The 13396-nt window shown below is 39.4% G+C and overlaps 1 protein-coding gene across 2 annotated transcripts in view; it reads left to right on the forward strand.

The window, feature by feature from the left end:
• Positions 1-926: 926 nt before the first annotated feature.
• Positions 927-13396, forward strand: part of Xpo7 (exportin 7) — a 45868-nt gene continuing 33398 nt past the window's right edge. The window contains exons 1-8 of one of the 2 annotated variants that reach the window (XM_045130995.1): positions 927-962; positions 1429-1575; positions 3881-3974; positions 5147-5313; positions 6709-6801; positions 9490-9594; positions 11302-11467; positions 12262-12335. In XM_045130995.1, coding sequence (XP_044986930.1) covers positions 942-962; positions 1429-1575; positions 3881-3974; positions 5147-5313; positions 6709-6801; positions 9490-9594; positions 11302-11467; positions 12262-12335 — 867 coding nt within the window. In that variant the 5' untranslated portion in view covers positions 927-941. The remainder of the gene's footprint in view (positions 963-1428; positions 1576-3880; positions 3975-5146; positions 5314-6708; positions 6802-9489; positions 9595-11301; positions 11468-12261; positions 12336-13396) is intronic. The other variant, XM_045130996.1, reaches the window with a different exon arrangement.

Genomic DNA, 13396 nt, shown 5'->3' on the forward strand with positions numbered 1-13396 from the left:
TAAAATTCCACCTGTATTTTGTGAAGTATGCACACAGTGACACAGTTATGGAATATATATAGTTAACCTTACCTCTGTTCCCTCCCTGTTTGTAATCCATGTGGAAAAAGTCAGGTGTTGCTTGTAGGACTTTGAACTTGAGATCTTACTTTACAAATGCAGTTTTGTGCTTTGGAATTGAAGAGTGAGAGATCACTGACTATCAGAGGGAACCAAGCCTAAGTCTAATTGTTGTCACAAAATATTTTTGTGTATTTTCTTTTGAAAGGTGAAAGACAGTGCTTTACTCTGAGAGATTCTCTGAAGTGACACTGGTACTTCCCTTGGTTTCCTTTTGCTAAATGTTTGGGATTTATTAATCAGGTTGAATAAAATATGAATCCTACTACCCTAGGGGCTTTCCTTCTTAGTGGAAAAGCTGTGATTTACAGTCACAGCATAATGAAGAAAAAAAGAAAAAGAAAGAAAGCCTTGGGCAGGCAGGCTGTGTAATAGTTGTAAGGCATTTTCCACAGCTAGTTTAATTATTATTGTTGTTGTTCTTGTCAGAGTGGCTACTCATAATAGTAAGATCCCTCAAGCTACTTGAACAACTAAATCTTGCTTACTACTATTGAAAATGTGCTCAGATTTCTTCTTAAAGTCCAAACCACTCACTTAAAGGCTAACAGGTATTTACCATCCTCTTCACCATGAACTCCATGTGAGTGGAAGTGGACTTGTTTGCACTCTTCAGGTTGTGACTGGAGCGCACACCCATACCCTTCCTGCCTCCTTGGAACTGGTTCAAGATTTGGAGAGAAGGGTTTGTTTGGGGGCGTTTCCCTTGTCTTATCTTTGGGTGAGCAGATGCTAGGGTTGAATTTATTTTGACCCTTCCGTTTTAAATTTGGAAGCAAAGCAAGAGTTTAAAGTACATCAGAAGAGTGCTGCACTTAGACATGCGGGACCTAGGGAGGAAGGTGCGTACTGTATTCTCAAACGTTGTCCCAGCTGTTTCTCAGGTGCTGTGTTAACCTTGCCCAAAAGGAAAATACTTAATAATACTACCTAATGATCTGCGGTGCACTTAATTTGTATTTTATGTGCTTAATTTTAGCAACAGTTCCTCTAGTTGTCATGCTTTCACAACTGATGGCAAACTAAATTTTGTATTTTTATTTGAAAGTCTTTAGGGCGCTTAGGAGGTGTTTATTTACAAGGAAAAGTATATTATTTGTGGTTGCTTGTCATAAAAAGTATACTTTAAACATTCTGTCATTTCATCCTTTGAAGTATCAAATAAAAAGAACTACTAATGGCTCCCCAGCTTCTAATGAGAATTCTCTTTGTCAAGTTGAGTTTTCTTCTTATTCCAGTAATTTTGAGCATGGTGCCTTGGGTAGATAGCAGCCTGGACTAACTTGTTTCTTAACTTTTCTTTTCCAGAGCCTGGCCCAACTAGAGAATCTGTGCAAACAGCTATATGAAACAACAGACACAACCACTCGACTGCAGGCAGAGAAGGCCTTGGTAGAATTCACCAACAGCCCTGACTGCCTGAGCAAGTGCCAGCTGCTCCTCGAGAGAGGAAGTGTACGTAAGAGCACCAGGTCCTGGAGGGGCGAGGCTTAGGGGAAAGGACACTGCTTCTGAGCTTGGGTAGACGTAAAGGTGCCCCTGCCAGATATTGATAAGAAAGGGCCTTAGCCTCATCAGGAAGGTCTCTTTATACACTTATTTCTGTCCTGTTATTTTTCGTCTTACATCACATTTCTGAGATTTATTCCTCTATTTTTATATTTAAGTGCCACCTCCTATCCTGGACAGAAGGTAAGGAGGGCTGTGTATAAGTGAGCTGTTCTAGGAAGGGGCTACATGTTTTATTGGTTTTCTGAGACAAGGCCCAGGCTACCCTCGAACTCAGTATGCAGCCAAGACTTACCTTGAACTCTTAACACTCCTACCTCAACTTCCCAAGTGTTGGAATTGCAGGCATGCACAACCACAACCAGCCAGAAAGTTTAGATTTTATAATTAGAATCCCTTTCACCTTAAACAGTGGCATTGCAGTGATGAAATAATATTTCTGATGAGACATAAATTGATAAAATTCTAGTATGGCAAGATTGGAGGCCTTAGTAACATTTTTGCCAAGGTAGCATAAAAACATCAAGAATCCCAGGTAAACTACATAGCACTAATCTTCTAAGCAAAGGGACAGTCAGGTGTAATCTTAAGCTTTCTAATGCTAGAGCAACTCTAGACATGTTTCACAGGTAAGAGGGCAGATCTTAGACAACAAAAAGTAAAAGTATTAGTGATAATTACTATCAGCATGGAATAAGTGGCAATAGAAATAATGGTGTAATACTGTATCTTAAACAACAATGTATCCCTGAAGAAATTGTTCAAAAAAGTTTACCTTCTAGGAGCCAAGCATAGTAGCTCTTGCTTATAATTGTGTCACTTTGGAAGTTGAAGGAAGATTGCCATGAATTTGAAGCCAGCCTTGGCATGAGTGCCAGGCTAGCCTGGGCTACAGAGTGATACCCCTGTCTCAGAAAAACCAAAATAATAGCTTACTTTCTTTGATACTGACAGAAAATATAAAAATGTAAAAACAATAAAGAGCTAACTTGTTGAAAGTAGAATTATAAATGACTTTTTTATTTTCTAACACTAGCATTGTCAAAATGCTTCTGCAGTAAACAGAACAAGTTATGATTGGTTAAAATCATTCTTTTGGGCTGGAGAGATGGCTTAGCGGTTGAGGCATTTGCTTGCCAAACCAAAGGGCCCAGGTTCAATTCCCCAGGGCCCACATAAGCCAGATGCACATGGGCACATACCTCTAGAGTTCATTTGCAGTGGCTGGTATGCCATTCTCTCTCCATCTGTCTCTCTTCTCTCTTCTCTCTCTGCTTGCAAATAAATAAAATAAATCATTCTTTTGAAGCTGAAGAGACTTCACTAAATATCTGAAGATTGCCAGGCGTGGTTGCGCACGCCATTAATCCCAGCACTCGGGAGGCAGAGGTAGGAGGATTACTGTGAGTTCGAGGCCACCCTGAGACTCCATAGTGAATTCCAGGTCAGGCTGGGCTAGACGAGACCTTATCTCAAAATAAATAAATAAAGATCTGAAGACTACAGTCATGTCAAAGATTGAAGATTGGTCCGTTGCATCTGTCCTGTGGAAGATGCACAACTAGCTCTGTGGGGTGTGTTTGTTTTCGAGGTAGGGTCTCACTCTAGCCCAGGCGGACCTGGAATTCACTGTTTAGTCTCAGGGTGGCCTCGAACTCACAGCGATACTTCTACTTCTGCATGCCAAGTGATGGAGCTAAAGGCGTGCGCCACCATGCCCAGCTCAGCTCTGGTTTTGTTTGTTGTTTGGTTGGTTGTTTTGACTCTGGAATTTATATGTAGCCTCTGAATTGCTACTCAAGTTCCTCGCTAACAGTTGAAGAGCTAGAAGAAAGCAGAATTAGTGAAATGCTGAAAATAATGATGGTCCTTTCTGATCTCTGTGCTGACTTCATGGCCTGGCAAGGCTTAGAATTAGGTGTAAAGACATTAACGTGATCTATGGTTAGAGTAATTTAGCATCTCCTATACTACTCATTCCAAGTCATGTGCAACTATACTGAATAAAAGTTACCTTTAACCTTTTTTTTTTTTTTTGCTGTTATTAAAGGCGTGTACCACTATGCCCACCCTTTTCCTTAATTCTAAGGATTTTGTATATGGTTGTATCATGTAATAATGCTAACAAAAATGGATGTCTTTAGGACTTAGTTTCATGGAAAATTAACTTTTTAAAAGATTAACTTTAGATAATTTTTGTGACTGACTTATCCAATACAATTTTCAGTCCCTTTTCTCCTTCTTTTCACAGTCATCTTACTCCCAGTTACTAGCAGCTACATGCCTTACCAAGCTTGTGTCACGCACAAACAACCCCCTGCCATTGGAACAACGAATAGATATTCGTAAGTACAGAATTCTCGGTTCTGTTGTTTATACTGCAAGTGTTAAGCATACAGAATATCCAGGATCACTGATTTCTAAATGAACCCTTGAGTCATCCCTTTTGCGGTTGAGATTTTTTTTTTTCATTCAATTTTGGAGGTTTTGTTTGTTTTTGATACAAGGTCTTACTATGCAGCCAGGGCTGCCCTTGAACTCACAATCCTGTCTGAGCCTTACACATGCAAGGATTATAGGCATACTCCACTACTCCCAGCCTCATTCACTTCTTTTTCAAAGATTCATTTTTATTTATTTATTAGAGACAGAGGGGGCAGAGAGTGAGAATGGGCACACCAGGACCTCTGATCACTGCAAACAAACTCCAGGTGCATGCACTACCATGTACATCTGGCTTATGTGGGACCTGGAGAATTGAACCTGGGTCCTTAGCTTTATAGGCAAGCACCTAAACCACTAAGCCATCTCTCCAGCCCTTCATTTAATGTCACTAATAACTCGGGGGGGGGGGGGACTTTCTTCATGACTTTTAATTCTGCATAGTTCTTGTTGTTTTGATCCAGTGGGGGTAGATTCTTCATTGTGACGGCATAAAATGCTGAATTCAGAAGCTAACAATCTTCATTTGGATATGAAAATTTGGCTCAATGGCTAGGCGTGGTGGCTGGCACATGCCTTTAATCCCAGCATTTGGGAGGCAGAGGTAGGAGGATTGCCGTGAGTTCAGGGCCACCCTGAGGCTACATAGTTAATTCCAAGTCAGCCTGGACCAGAGTGAGACCCCACCTCGAAAAACCAGAAAAAGAAAAATTTGGCTCAGTGGTAGAGCACCTGTCTACCATTCACAGGTTCACTCCCCAGTACTGTGAACGTAATAATAACAGTAATCTTAATCTGAGGTCTCATTTCTCGGTGGCATGAAAAGAGAGTGAGTGAAGTCCACATTTACCGTTTCTAAGCTGGGCATGGTGGGCACACCTTTGATCTACCACTTAGGAGGTTGGAGAGGGAGGACCGCCAGGAGGTCAAGACCTGCTCAGACTGTTGTGAGGGCCTTCCTCAAAAATCAAGAGATAAAATAGAGTCACCGGTTCCTGGTTATTTTGCATATTTAAGGATGTGGGCCTTTCTGTGGCAGAGCTTTCTTACCATGTTAGCTGTTTTGATTTCATAGGGAACTATGTACTCAACTACCTTGCTACACGGCCGAAGTTGGCTACTTTCGTGACACAAGCACTTATTCAGTTATACGCTAGAATCACAAAACTGGGCTGGTTTGACTGCCAGAAGGACGACTATGTCTTCAGAAATGCCATCACTGATGTCACAAGGTTTTTACAGGTACAGTGTGTGCTTGGTGTTAGGAATGGGAAAGCAACAGAAACAGACTTGCTGCTTATCTGTGTATTTACATCAAATTACATCTATATTTTTGCATTTAAAAATTTTTCTTTGTGTATCTTGACACATTTCAAATGCTTTTTGTTGTTTTTGATTTGTGAGGTAGGTGTTCTTACTCTAGCCCACACTAACCTGGAATTCGCTATGTAGTTTCAGGCTGTCCTTGAATTCATGGCAATCCTCCTATCTCTGCCTCCCAAGTGCTGGGACTTGGAATTATTCAGCATAAGGATAGATACATTTTTGTCTTTCAAATATATTTTCAATCCAGGTGTGGTGGTGCACGTTTTTAATCCCAGCAGCTGGGAAGCAGAGGTAGGAGAATTGCTATCCAGTGAATTCCATATCAGTTTGGACTAGAGCGGAACCTACTCAAAAAAAAAAAAAAAGTATTTCTAAATACTCTTCAAAAAGATTACACATAGGGCTGGGGAAATGGCTCAACAGTTAAAGGTGCTTGCTTACAAATCCTGTTGGCCTGGGATCAACCCAAGTTTAAGTCCCCAGTTCCCATATAAAGCTAGATACACAAAATGATGTATGCATCTGGAGTGCATTTATAGTGGCAAGAGGCCCTGGTACACCCATTCATTCATTCTCATGTTCTGTGTGTGAGTGCGTGCGTGCGTGTGTGTCTCATTCCTTCCTAATGAGTAACTTCTTTGTAACTTTGCACTTACTTACTTCCTGACATGTCAGCCCTGGAAGCTATGCGTTGTATTTTCCTAGCTTAATAGGTAACAATTACTGATAGCATAGAGTTATGAATTAGACTTGGCAGGTTTTTTAATGTGTTAATTTACTGCTTTATATACATTTTTCTCAGATCTTCCAGCTTTTTCTTGTTGTTATAAAGAGTGTTATTGCAAATTGTTACCCATTTATCATACAAAGACATGTTTTGCAGGTTTGTTTTTTGTTTGTTTGTTTTGGTTTTTTGAAGTAGGGTCTTACTCCAGGCTGACCAGGAATTCACTATGGTGTCTCAGGGTGGCCTTGAACTCACGGTGATCCTCCTACCTCTGCCTCCCAAGTGCTGGGATTAAAGGCATGTGCCACCACACCCGGCTGAGGTTTATTTTTTAATAATGCTGTAATGCTTATGAAAACTTCAGAATTAAAAGTTTTGTGTTTTAGTTGGATCAATGATAGCAGTCTTCTCTGAGGAGGTTGTTTTTATGCCCTGCAGGCTTCAGGCTTAAACTACGATTTTTGCTGCTTTCTCTGGGCAGTTTTATTGGTGACACAAGACTGTGTCAGTTAGTGGTATGAGTGCATTCCACATGCAAGACCAGACGCATGCCAACCCTTCTTCCTGTATATTTCTCTTCCCAGGACAGTGTTGAATACTGCATCATTGGTGTCACAATTTTATCTCAGCTGACCAATGAAATTAATCAAGTAAGTGCTACAGCCTTCCTCATTGAAGTAAGTGACACATTTTTTTCTTAGTCTTGGTGCTTTCTGCTATGTGTGGGATGATCTTTTTTGGCAGTTGTGTGCTTTTGCGGTAAGTGATTAATGCCCTTGTGAAACAAACTAGGTCCATTGTGTTTTCTTCTGTAAGCGCAGCTACCTCCCTTGTCCTCCTAGTCTTTTTCGGAGTGAGCTCTCCCAAAGCGTTCCATCCTCCCATATCCATTTTCCTTATTGGTATTAATGTTCATTTTAGAATGAGCCAAAGCCACAGTGAAACTTCCTGGCCATGATGGTGGCCATGTAATTGCAGCATTCTTGAACCTGAGGCAAGAGGATTGCTCTGAATTTGAGGCTGGCCTGGGCTCAGTAGTGGTACTCTGGAAAGAAGAAAAAAGAGTGGGGAGAGAGACAAAAGACAAGGAAGGAAGGAGAAAGGGAGGAAAGAAAAGAAAGACTATTGCCTTACTTTAGTAAAAGAGAATAAATCTAAAACAGCTGTCATAAAAGGAGAACTAGCATCATTTCTAGGGCTAAATATGTTCATGTCTATGATCGTCATTTAAAAAATCACTTCCCAGAGCTAGGGATGTAGCTCAGTTGATAGGCTGCCTAGCATGTACCAGTCCCTGGGTTCCATCCCAGCAACATAAACTGGTCACACTGGTACACTGCTGTAGTCATAGTACTCAGGAGACAATGGCCAGAGGATCAGAAGTTCAAAGTCATCTTCAGCCAAATAGGTAGCTTAAGGCCAGCCTGGGCTAAAGTTCCTGCCTCAAAAATATAGTAATAAATAAAAATCAGCCCCACATGCTCTACTAAAGATTTTTCTGGTAGTTTTTTCAGAATAAAATATTGTATTAAATACCAGTAATTATTTTAAATAGTGTTTGATGTCAGAAAATACTACAGAAGAAAACACAGTGACTTTTTTTTCTTTTTTCCTATTGTTCTGGCTATTCTTTGATTTTTTTTTTTAATTTTATATTCAACTAAAGTTTTATAATTATGAAATAGGCCAATATTAATACTAGCTGTGACATCTCACACTTAAATTAAGCTATTAATTCCATTAGCATTATCGTTGCTGTTGCTCATAATCATGCAGACAGCTCATTAACCCTGAGAATTTTTAACTGTAAGTTGATACTCTTCATGCATTGGCTTATGGCCTGTTAAAAGTTGGAGTCCATGTTGCAGTATCTGTTATGTGCAATCCCTGTTGTGATCAGTAATTATCAAAATATGAATAGCTTAGACTTCTGTGTGATTGTAATGGGCCAGCCACCATTCTACATTGTGGTGAACATTAGTTGATTTATTCTCAATAGACCTGTGAGGTAGGTATTGTAGTTGTGCCAGTCTCTGGGTGAGGAAATTGAAGCACAGTGCTTTTGCTACAGTATCACAGTTGGTTAGCAGTAGTGTCTGGATTTGAGCCCAGAGGGTCTTATAGTAAAGCCTGGACTCTTAAACAACTTACTCTTTAACCACTGCCTTCACAATAAGAAGAGCATACATTAAGTAAGTATATAGACTGTGGGCTTCATGGTTCTCTCCTTTAAAGTTCGTCCTTCCCAAATACATGAATGTTAGTATAAAAATTTTTTTCAGACTTTTACTTAAGAAAATGATGAAAATATTAGGCTCAGCAACTAGGTTAGTGGTAGAGTGCCTACCTACTATATACAAGGCCTTAGATGCAATCATAAGTTGATGAAAATATGTCTGATGTACTTAATGTGTATTTTTACTATGACATGCACAACAAACTATATATGGTAATATTTACATTATATTGTGTGTATATATGTAAAATCTAGCAGTGTCTTTAACTTTTTATTCACAACTTCCATATAGACAATATACTATGATCATAATTCCTTCCCACAACTCTCCGCCTTCCCCTTCAAGATCCCCTCCACCGTAATCTAGCAATGCCATTATTGTCTAAAACATAGGTAACATGGTGATATGGAAGCTAGAATTTGAATATTTTGAACTTATGAATAACTTTAACTTTCCATTATTTACTGGTTGTCACATTCAAATCAGAAAGTATAGTTCTGTTACCATTGCTATTTGAATTTAGAAGTGACATTAAGGCTTGCTATATTACTCTTTAATATGACTGAAACAAAATGAGTTCCTCTTGAATGAATGATCCATAACTAGAGTTAAGTTTTCAGTGTTTATGTGAAAAATATCCTGAACTACCTTGAAATTCCACTTATTGAGTACCTACTATGTGTTAAAAATAGAAGCATACAATTTATAGCAGCTGGAAAAGCAAGATCAGAGGGGTGAGGAAGAAACCCATAGAACGGTCTAAGTTCCCACTTGCATGGTGCATACACTGTATGCTGAAATAGGATTGAGACTAAACTAAGATTGCAGTCCATTATCATTTATTTAAAGTTCATGACTGTTAATGACTACTTTCAAAATTCTGTAGTGATTTTGTCCCTGAGTAGCTCACTTGCCAAAAATTATGCCTTGCTGCTTTGTCTGGTTTTGAAGCTAAGTAACTTCCTATCCTCCACATCTCACTAGATCTGATTTAACAATAAGATTTAGAAACTATTTTTATTTATGTTGTATTATTAGAAGCCCTTCTGGTTTATTTGAAGTCTACATGAATTCTTTATTGTGCAGTTGTTTCTAAAACTTGCATTGGCCCATTCTTTTTCTACACAGGCAGACACCACCCATCCTTTAACCAAACATAGAAAAATAGCCTCTTCTTTCCGAGATTCATCACTATTTGATATCTTCACACTTTCCTGCAATTTACTCAAACAGGTATGTTTGTAAATTGTGTAGTGCTTCTCAGTTCCTGTTCAAGGGTGAAATGGTGAGGCCTTGTGCCACGTCAGCTCACACTTCTAGACGTGTAGACCCACTGACCACTGCTTAGAGAAAGGGTTATGTTTTCCCTGGGTCATAGCTGTTACTCTAGGTAAGAGCAGTAAATGAACACTTATCCCTTGTTCCTATCTTAAAGAAATCTAGTTTGTCACAAAGTTCAGAATTTGCTAGGGTTTTTCTGTTTGTTTTACAGCCACATAAAACGTCTCCATATGGAATGAAAACATGTTAGTCTTACAGTGTTTTGATTCTTATGTGTTCTGAAAGCAAGTTCAGACCACATTGTTGTACAAAACTAGGTGACTCGTCTGTCCCCTGCTGAGTTAAAAGCAGCAAATAAACAAGCAACATCTGTGAGAAAGAGTAGGTCTTAGATTGTTTAACATCCATTTAGATGTAATAAGCTGAAGGGGTAAACAGTATCACATAAGGAAATTACCTGTTTTAAGGTAGAGTTGGTTTTCATTTCATTTGTTGATAGCATTGAACTAATCAAAAAGAAAGAAAAGGAAAGAAAGGAAGGAAGGAAGGAAGGAACAGAACAGAACAGGAAAAAGAAAGAAAAAGTCAGGCTGGGAGATCTCTTAAGTTAGTAGGGTGATTGCCTGGTATGCATGAGATTCTGGTCCAATCCCCAATTTCACACAAAAGAAAGGAAGAAAAGTAAGGCTTAGAGTGGGGACACATGCCTGTTTCCAAAAACAGAGAATGTGAATATGAATGAATCCTAGGTGTCCTGTGAGTTTGTCAGTGTTTGATGGCCATCCCTGTGGAAAGCCGGATGGAATTGACCCCCGATGATCTTGTTGTTGCTTCTTCACTTTTGTGATTTTGTTCTCACTTTCTTGTGTTTCCCAATTTTAGTTTCAGAAGCAAACTTGTATTCTTTTCTGTTGTCCCCATTAATGATAGTCATCTTTTACTCACTTAATATTTTTCCCAATTTTTAAAAGTTTCTCTGGTTGGTCAAGCTGGCTGGCAAAGCTGTGGTACCCTGAGGGGATGCTTTTGAGAAAACTAAGGATCAAATCCGAGCCTATCAGAAATTTTTAGCCAGCTAATAACTGAGACGTCTGGTAGATAGATCCTTGGAGGCTATAGCCTCAATTGGACGGACCATTATTCAGCTGTAGTCTATAGGTACACTGCAGATAAAAATAGGAAATTCAGGGTTGATGCTATTTTAATTCTGATTAGAAAAATTTAGGTGTGGAGGTGATAGTGTTAAAAAGAGAAAGGAAAGAAGGCAGGCCATGTTGTAAAACTTCCTCTGAACTCCAAGTTTTATCTAAGTCCTGCCTAGAACTTACTGAGCTCTTATATGCAAATGCCACATCCTCATATTGCTTCAGAATTACCTCTGGCCATTAGTCTACATATCAAGAATAAGGGCTTAAAGGGGGGTTCTTTTAAATACTAGCTTTATGGTTTTCTATTATGTGTTAATACTAAAAAGGAAGAGTACATGTTTTTATAGTACTGTTAAAATAATAGAAGTACAGAATATTTGTGGAGGGGGAAAACAGCATTATTTTACTGTACTGGCTTACAGCCCTCCTTTTCTGGCTTAGCAGCACATTCATAAGTCTGCACAAGCTGGGGAGAGAATGGTTAGAGCTTACTGTATGGCAATTTTTCTAGGCCTCAGGAAAGAATCTGAACTTGAATGATGAGAGTCAGCATGGCTTGCTCATGCAGCTACTCAAACTCACCCATAACTGCCTGAACTTCGATTTCATCGGCACGTCTACTGATGAGTCCTCAGATGACCTATGTACAGTACAGATCCCCACTAGCTGGAGATCAGGTAACAGTTCACACCACTTACCCCTGCTGACTTGTGTCTGTATGATGATTCAGAGAGCCCCCTGTGATTTATTACTTAGATTGAGAGAAAACTTGAATTTCTTACAATATTTTCATAATATAGAAAGAACTTATGGAGGGATCTTGTCGATTCCCCCAACATGAGAGAATTCATAATTCCTGACTAATAAGTGTATTTTACCTTCTTAAATTAGCTGCCTAGACATTCTGTTCTCTCTAAAAACAAGGCCTGAGATGGAGCTCAGGGGTAGGAGACTTGCTTAAAGGCCCTGGGCTCAATTCTCAGCACTGCAAAAGCAAAACAAAAGTAATCAGTAAAACCTGGTAAGGTGAGCAGTACCTAGAATCCTAGCACATGGAAGGCTGATACAGGAAGGTCCATGTTCGAGGCCAGCCTCAGTTACATAGCAAGTTGCAGACCAGCCTAGAATACATTGTGAGACCCTATCTCAAAAAAAAAAAAAAAAAAAAATCAAACAAACTTGAGTTTATGTCTGTATTTTTGATACTAAAAACAAAATGTTAAGTTCTTGCTATGGAGAGAGGTGTTAATATTGTTCAAAGGTCCCAGGTGAATAGAGGATCATAGAGGAACTAAAATTAATACTTTTTTTAAAAAAGGAAAAGAAAAGCCTTCACTTCTGAGAAAATGAACATTCTTTTTGGAATAAACAGAATATGGTTCCTAATGCCTAATGCCAGAAAAATGTCAGTAGCACCACGCAGACGTAATAAAGAGATATTCTATCTGTTTTGTTTGTTTTTTCATCCTAGCATTCTTAGATTCTTCAACTCTGCAGCTGTTTTTTGACCTGTATCATTCCATCCCTCCTTCATTCTCACCTCTGGTAAGTCAGAACCACAGTTCCTACAGCAAGCCAATTTCTAGAAAGTAGCTTTATGTTTATTTTGTTTTATGAAATTCTAAAAATAAGCTAGGCATGGTGGTACACCTTTAATTTCATCACTTGGGAGCCAGAGGTAGAAGAATCACTGAGAGTTTGAGGCCAGCCTGGGACTACAGAGTGAGTTCCAGGTCAGCCTGGGCTACAGTGAGACACCTTGCCGTACAACACACATGCACACACGTGCGCACACACACACACACACACGCACACAAAATAACAAATAAATTAATTTCTAAAAATAAAGCAAAGACATTAAGATTAGTTACCATATTCTGGGGGTATTAGGCTTATATGCTAAAGGTTCTAGCAGTAAAGCCTTAATTATTTTTAAATTACTCATATCTACTGAGAAGTACTGCTAATTTGTCACTCTTTATCTCATCTTGTGCCTATAACCTGTTGGTGACTTCAGGCTAGATTCATCTGATACTGAACCATTGAGACTTAGAAAATCCTTCAGGTCCCCAGAATCCGTATAGGTGGAAGCAAGAGTATCAGGGAGGTTTTTGCTGTGGTGTTTCATGTCTCTAATGCCAGAATGAGGTTAGATGACCACCATGAGATCAAGGCTAACCTGGGGTACAGAATGAGCTCCCAAGTTAGCCTGGGCTAAAGTGAGACTCTGCCTGGAAAAGAAGAAAGGAGATCTGGAGGGACGCACCGCACACAGCCACAGTATAAATAAAGAGGAGAATGTTTTCAGTGTAAAACTTGGTTTTGTTGTTGTTTTCAGGGCATAGACTTGTCCTATCTTATTATAGCACTATAAGCAAAGCTTCTTTTTTTGTTGTTGTTTGTTTGTTTGTTTGTTTATTTTTCAAGGTAGGGTCTCACTCTAGCCCAGGCTGACCTGGAATTCACTCCATTTTCTCAGGCTGGCCTCAAACTCACAGTGATCCTCCCACCTCTGCCTCCAAAGTGCTGGGATTAAAGGTGTGCACCACCATGCCCAGCTCAGCAATGCCTCTTTTTCTTTCTTTCTTTCTCTCTTTTTTCCAAGG

Source organism: Jaculus jaculus, chromosome 12, assembly GCF_020740685.1.
Source record: "Jaculus jaculus isolate mJacJac1 chromosome 12, mJacJac1.mat.Y.cur, whole genome shotgun sequence".
Classification (NCBI taxonomy): Eukaryota; Metazoa; Chordata; class Mammalia; order Rodentia; family Dipodidae; genus Jaculus; species Jaculus jaculus.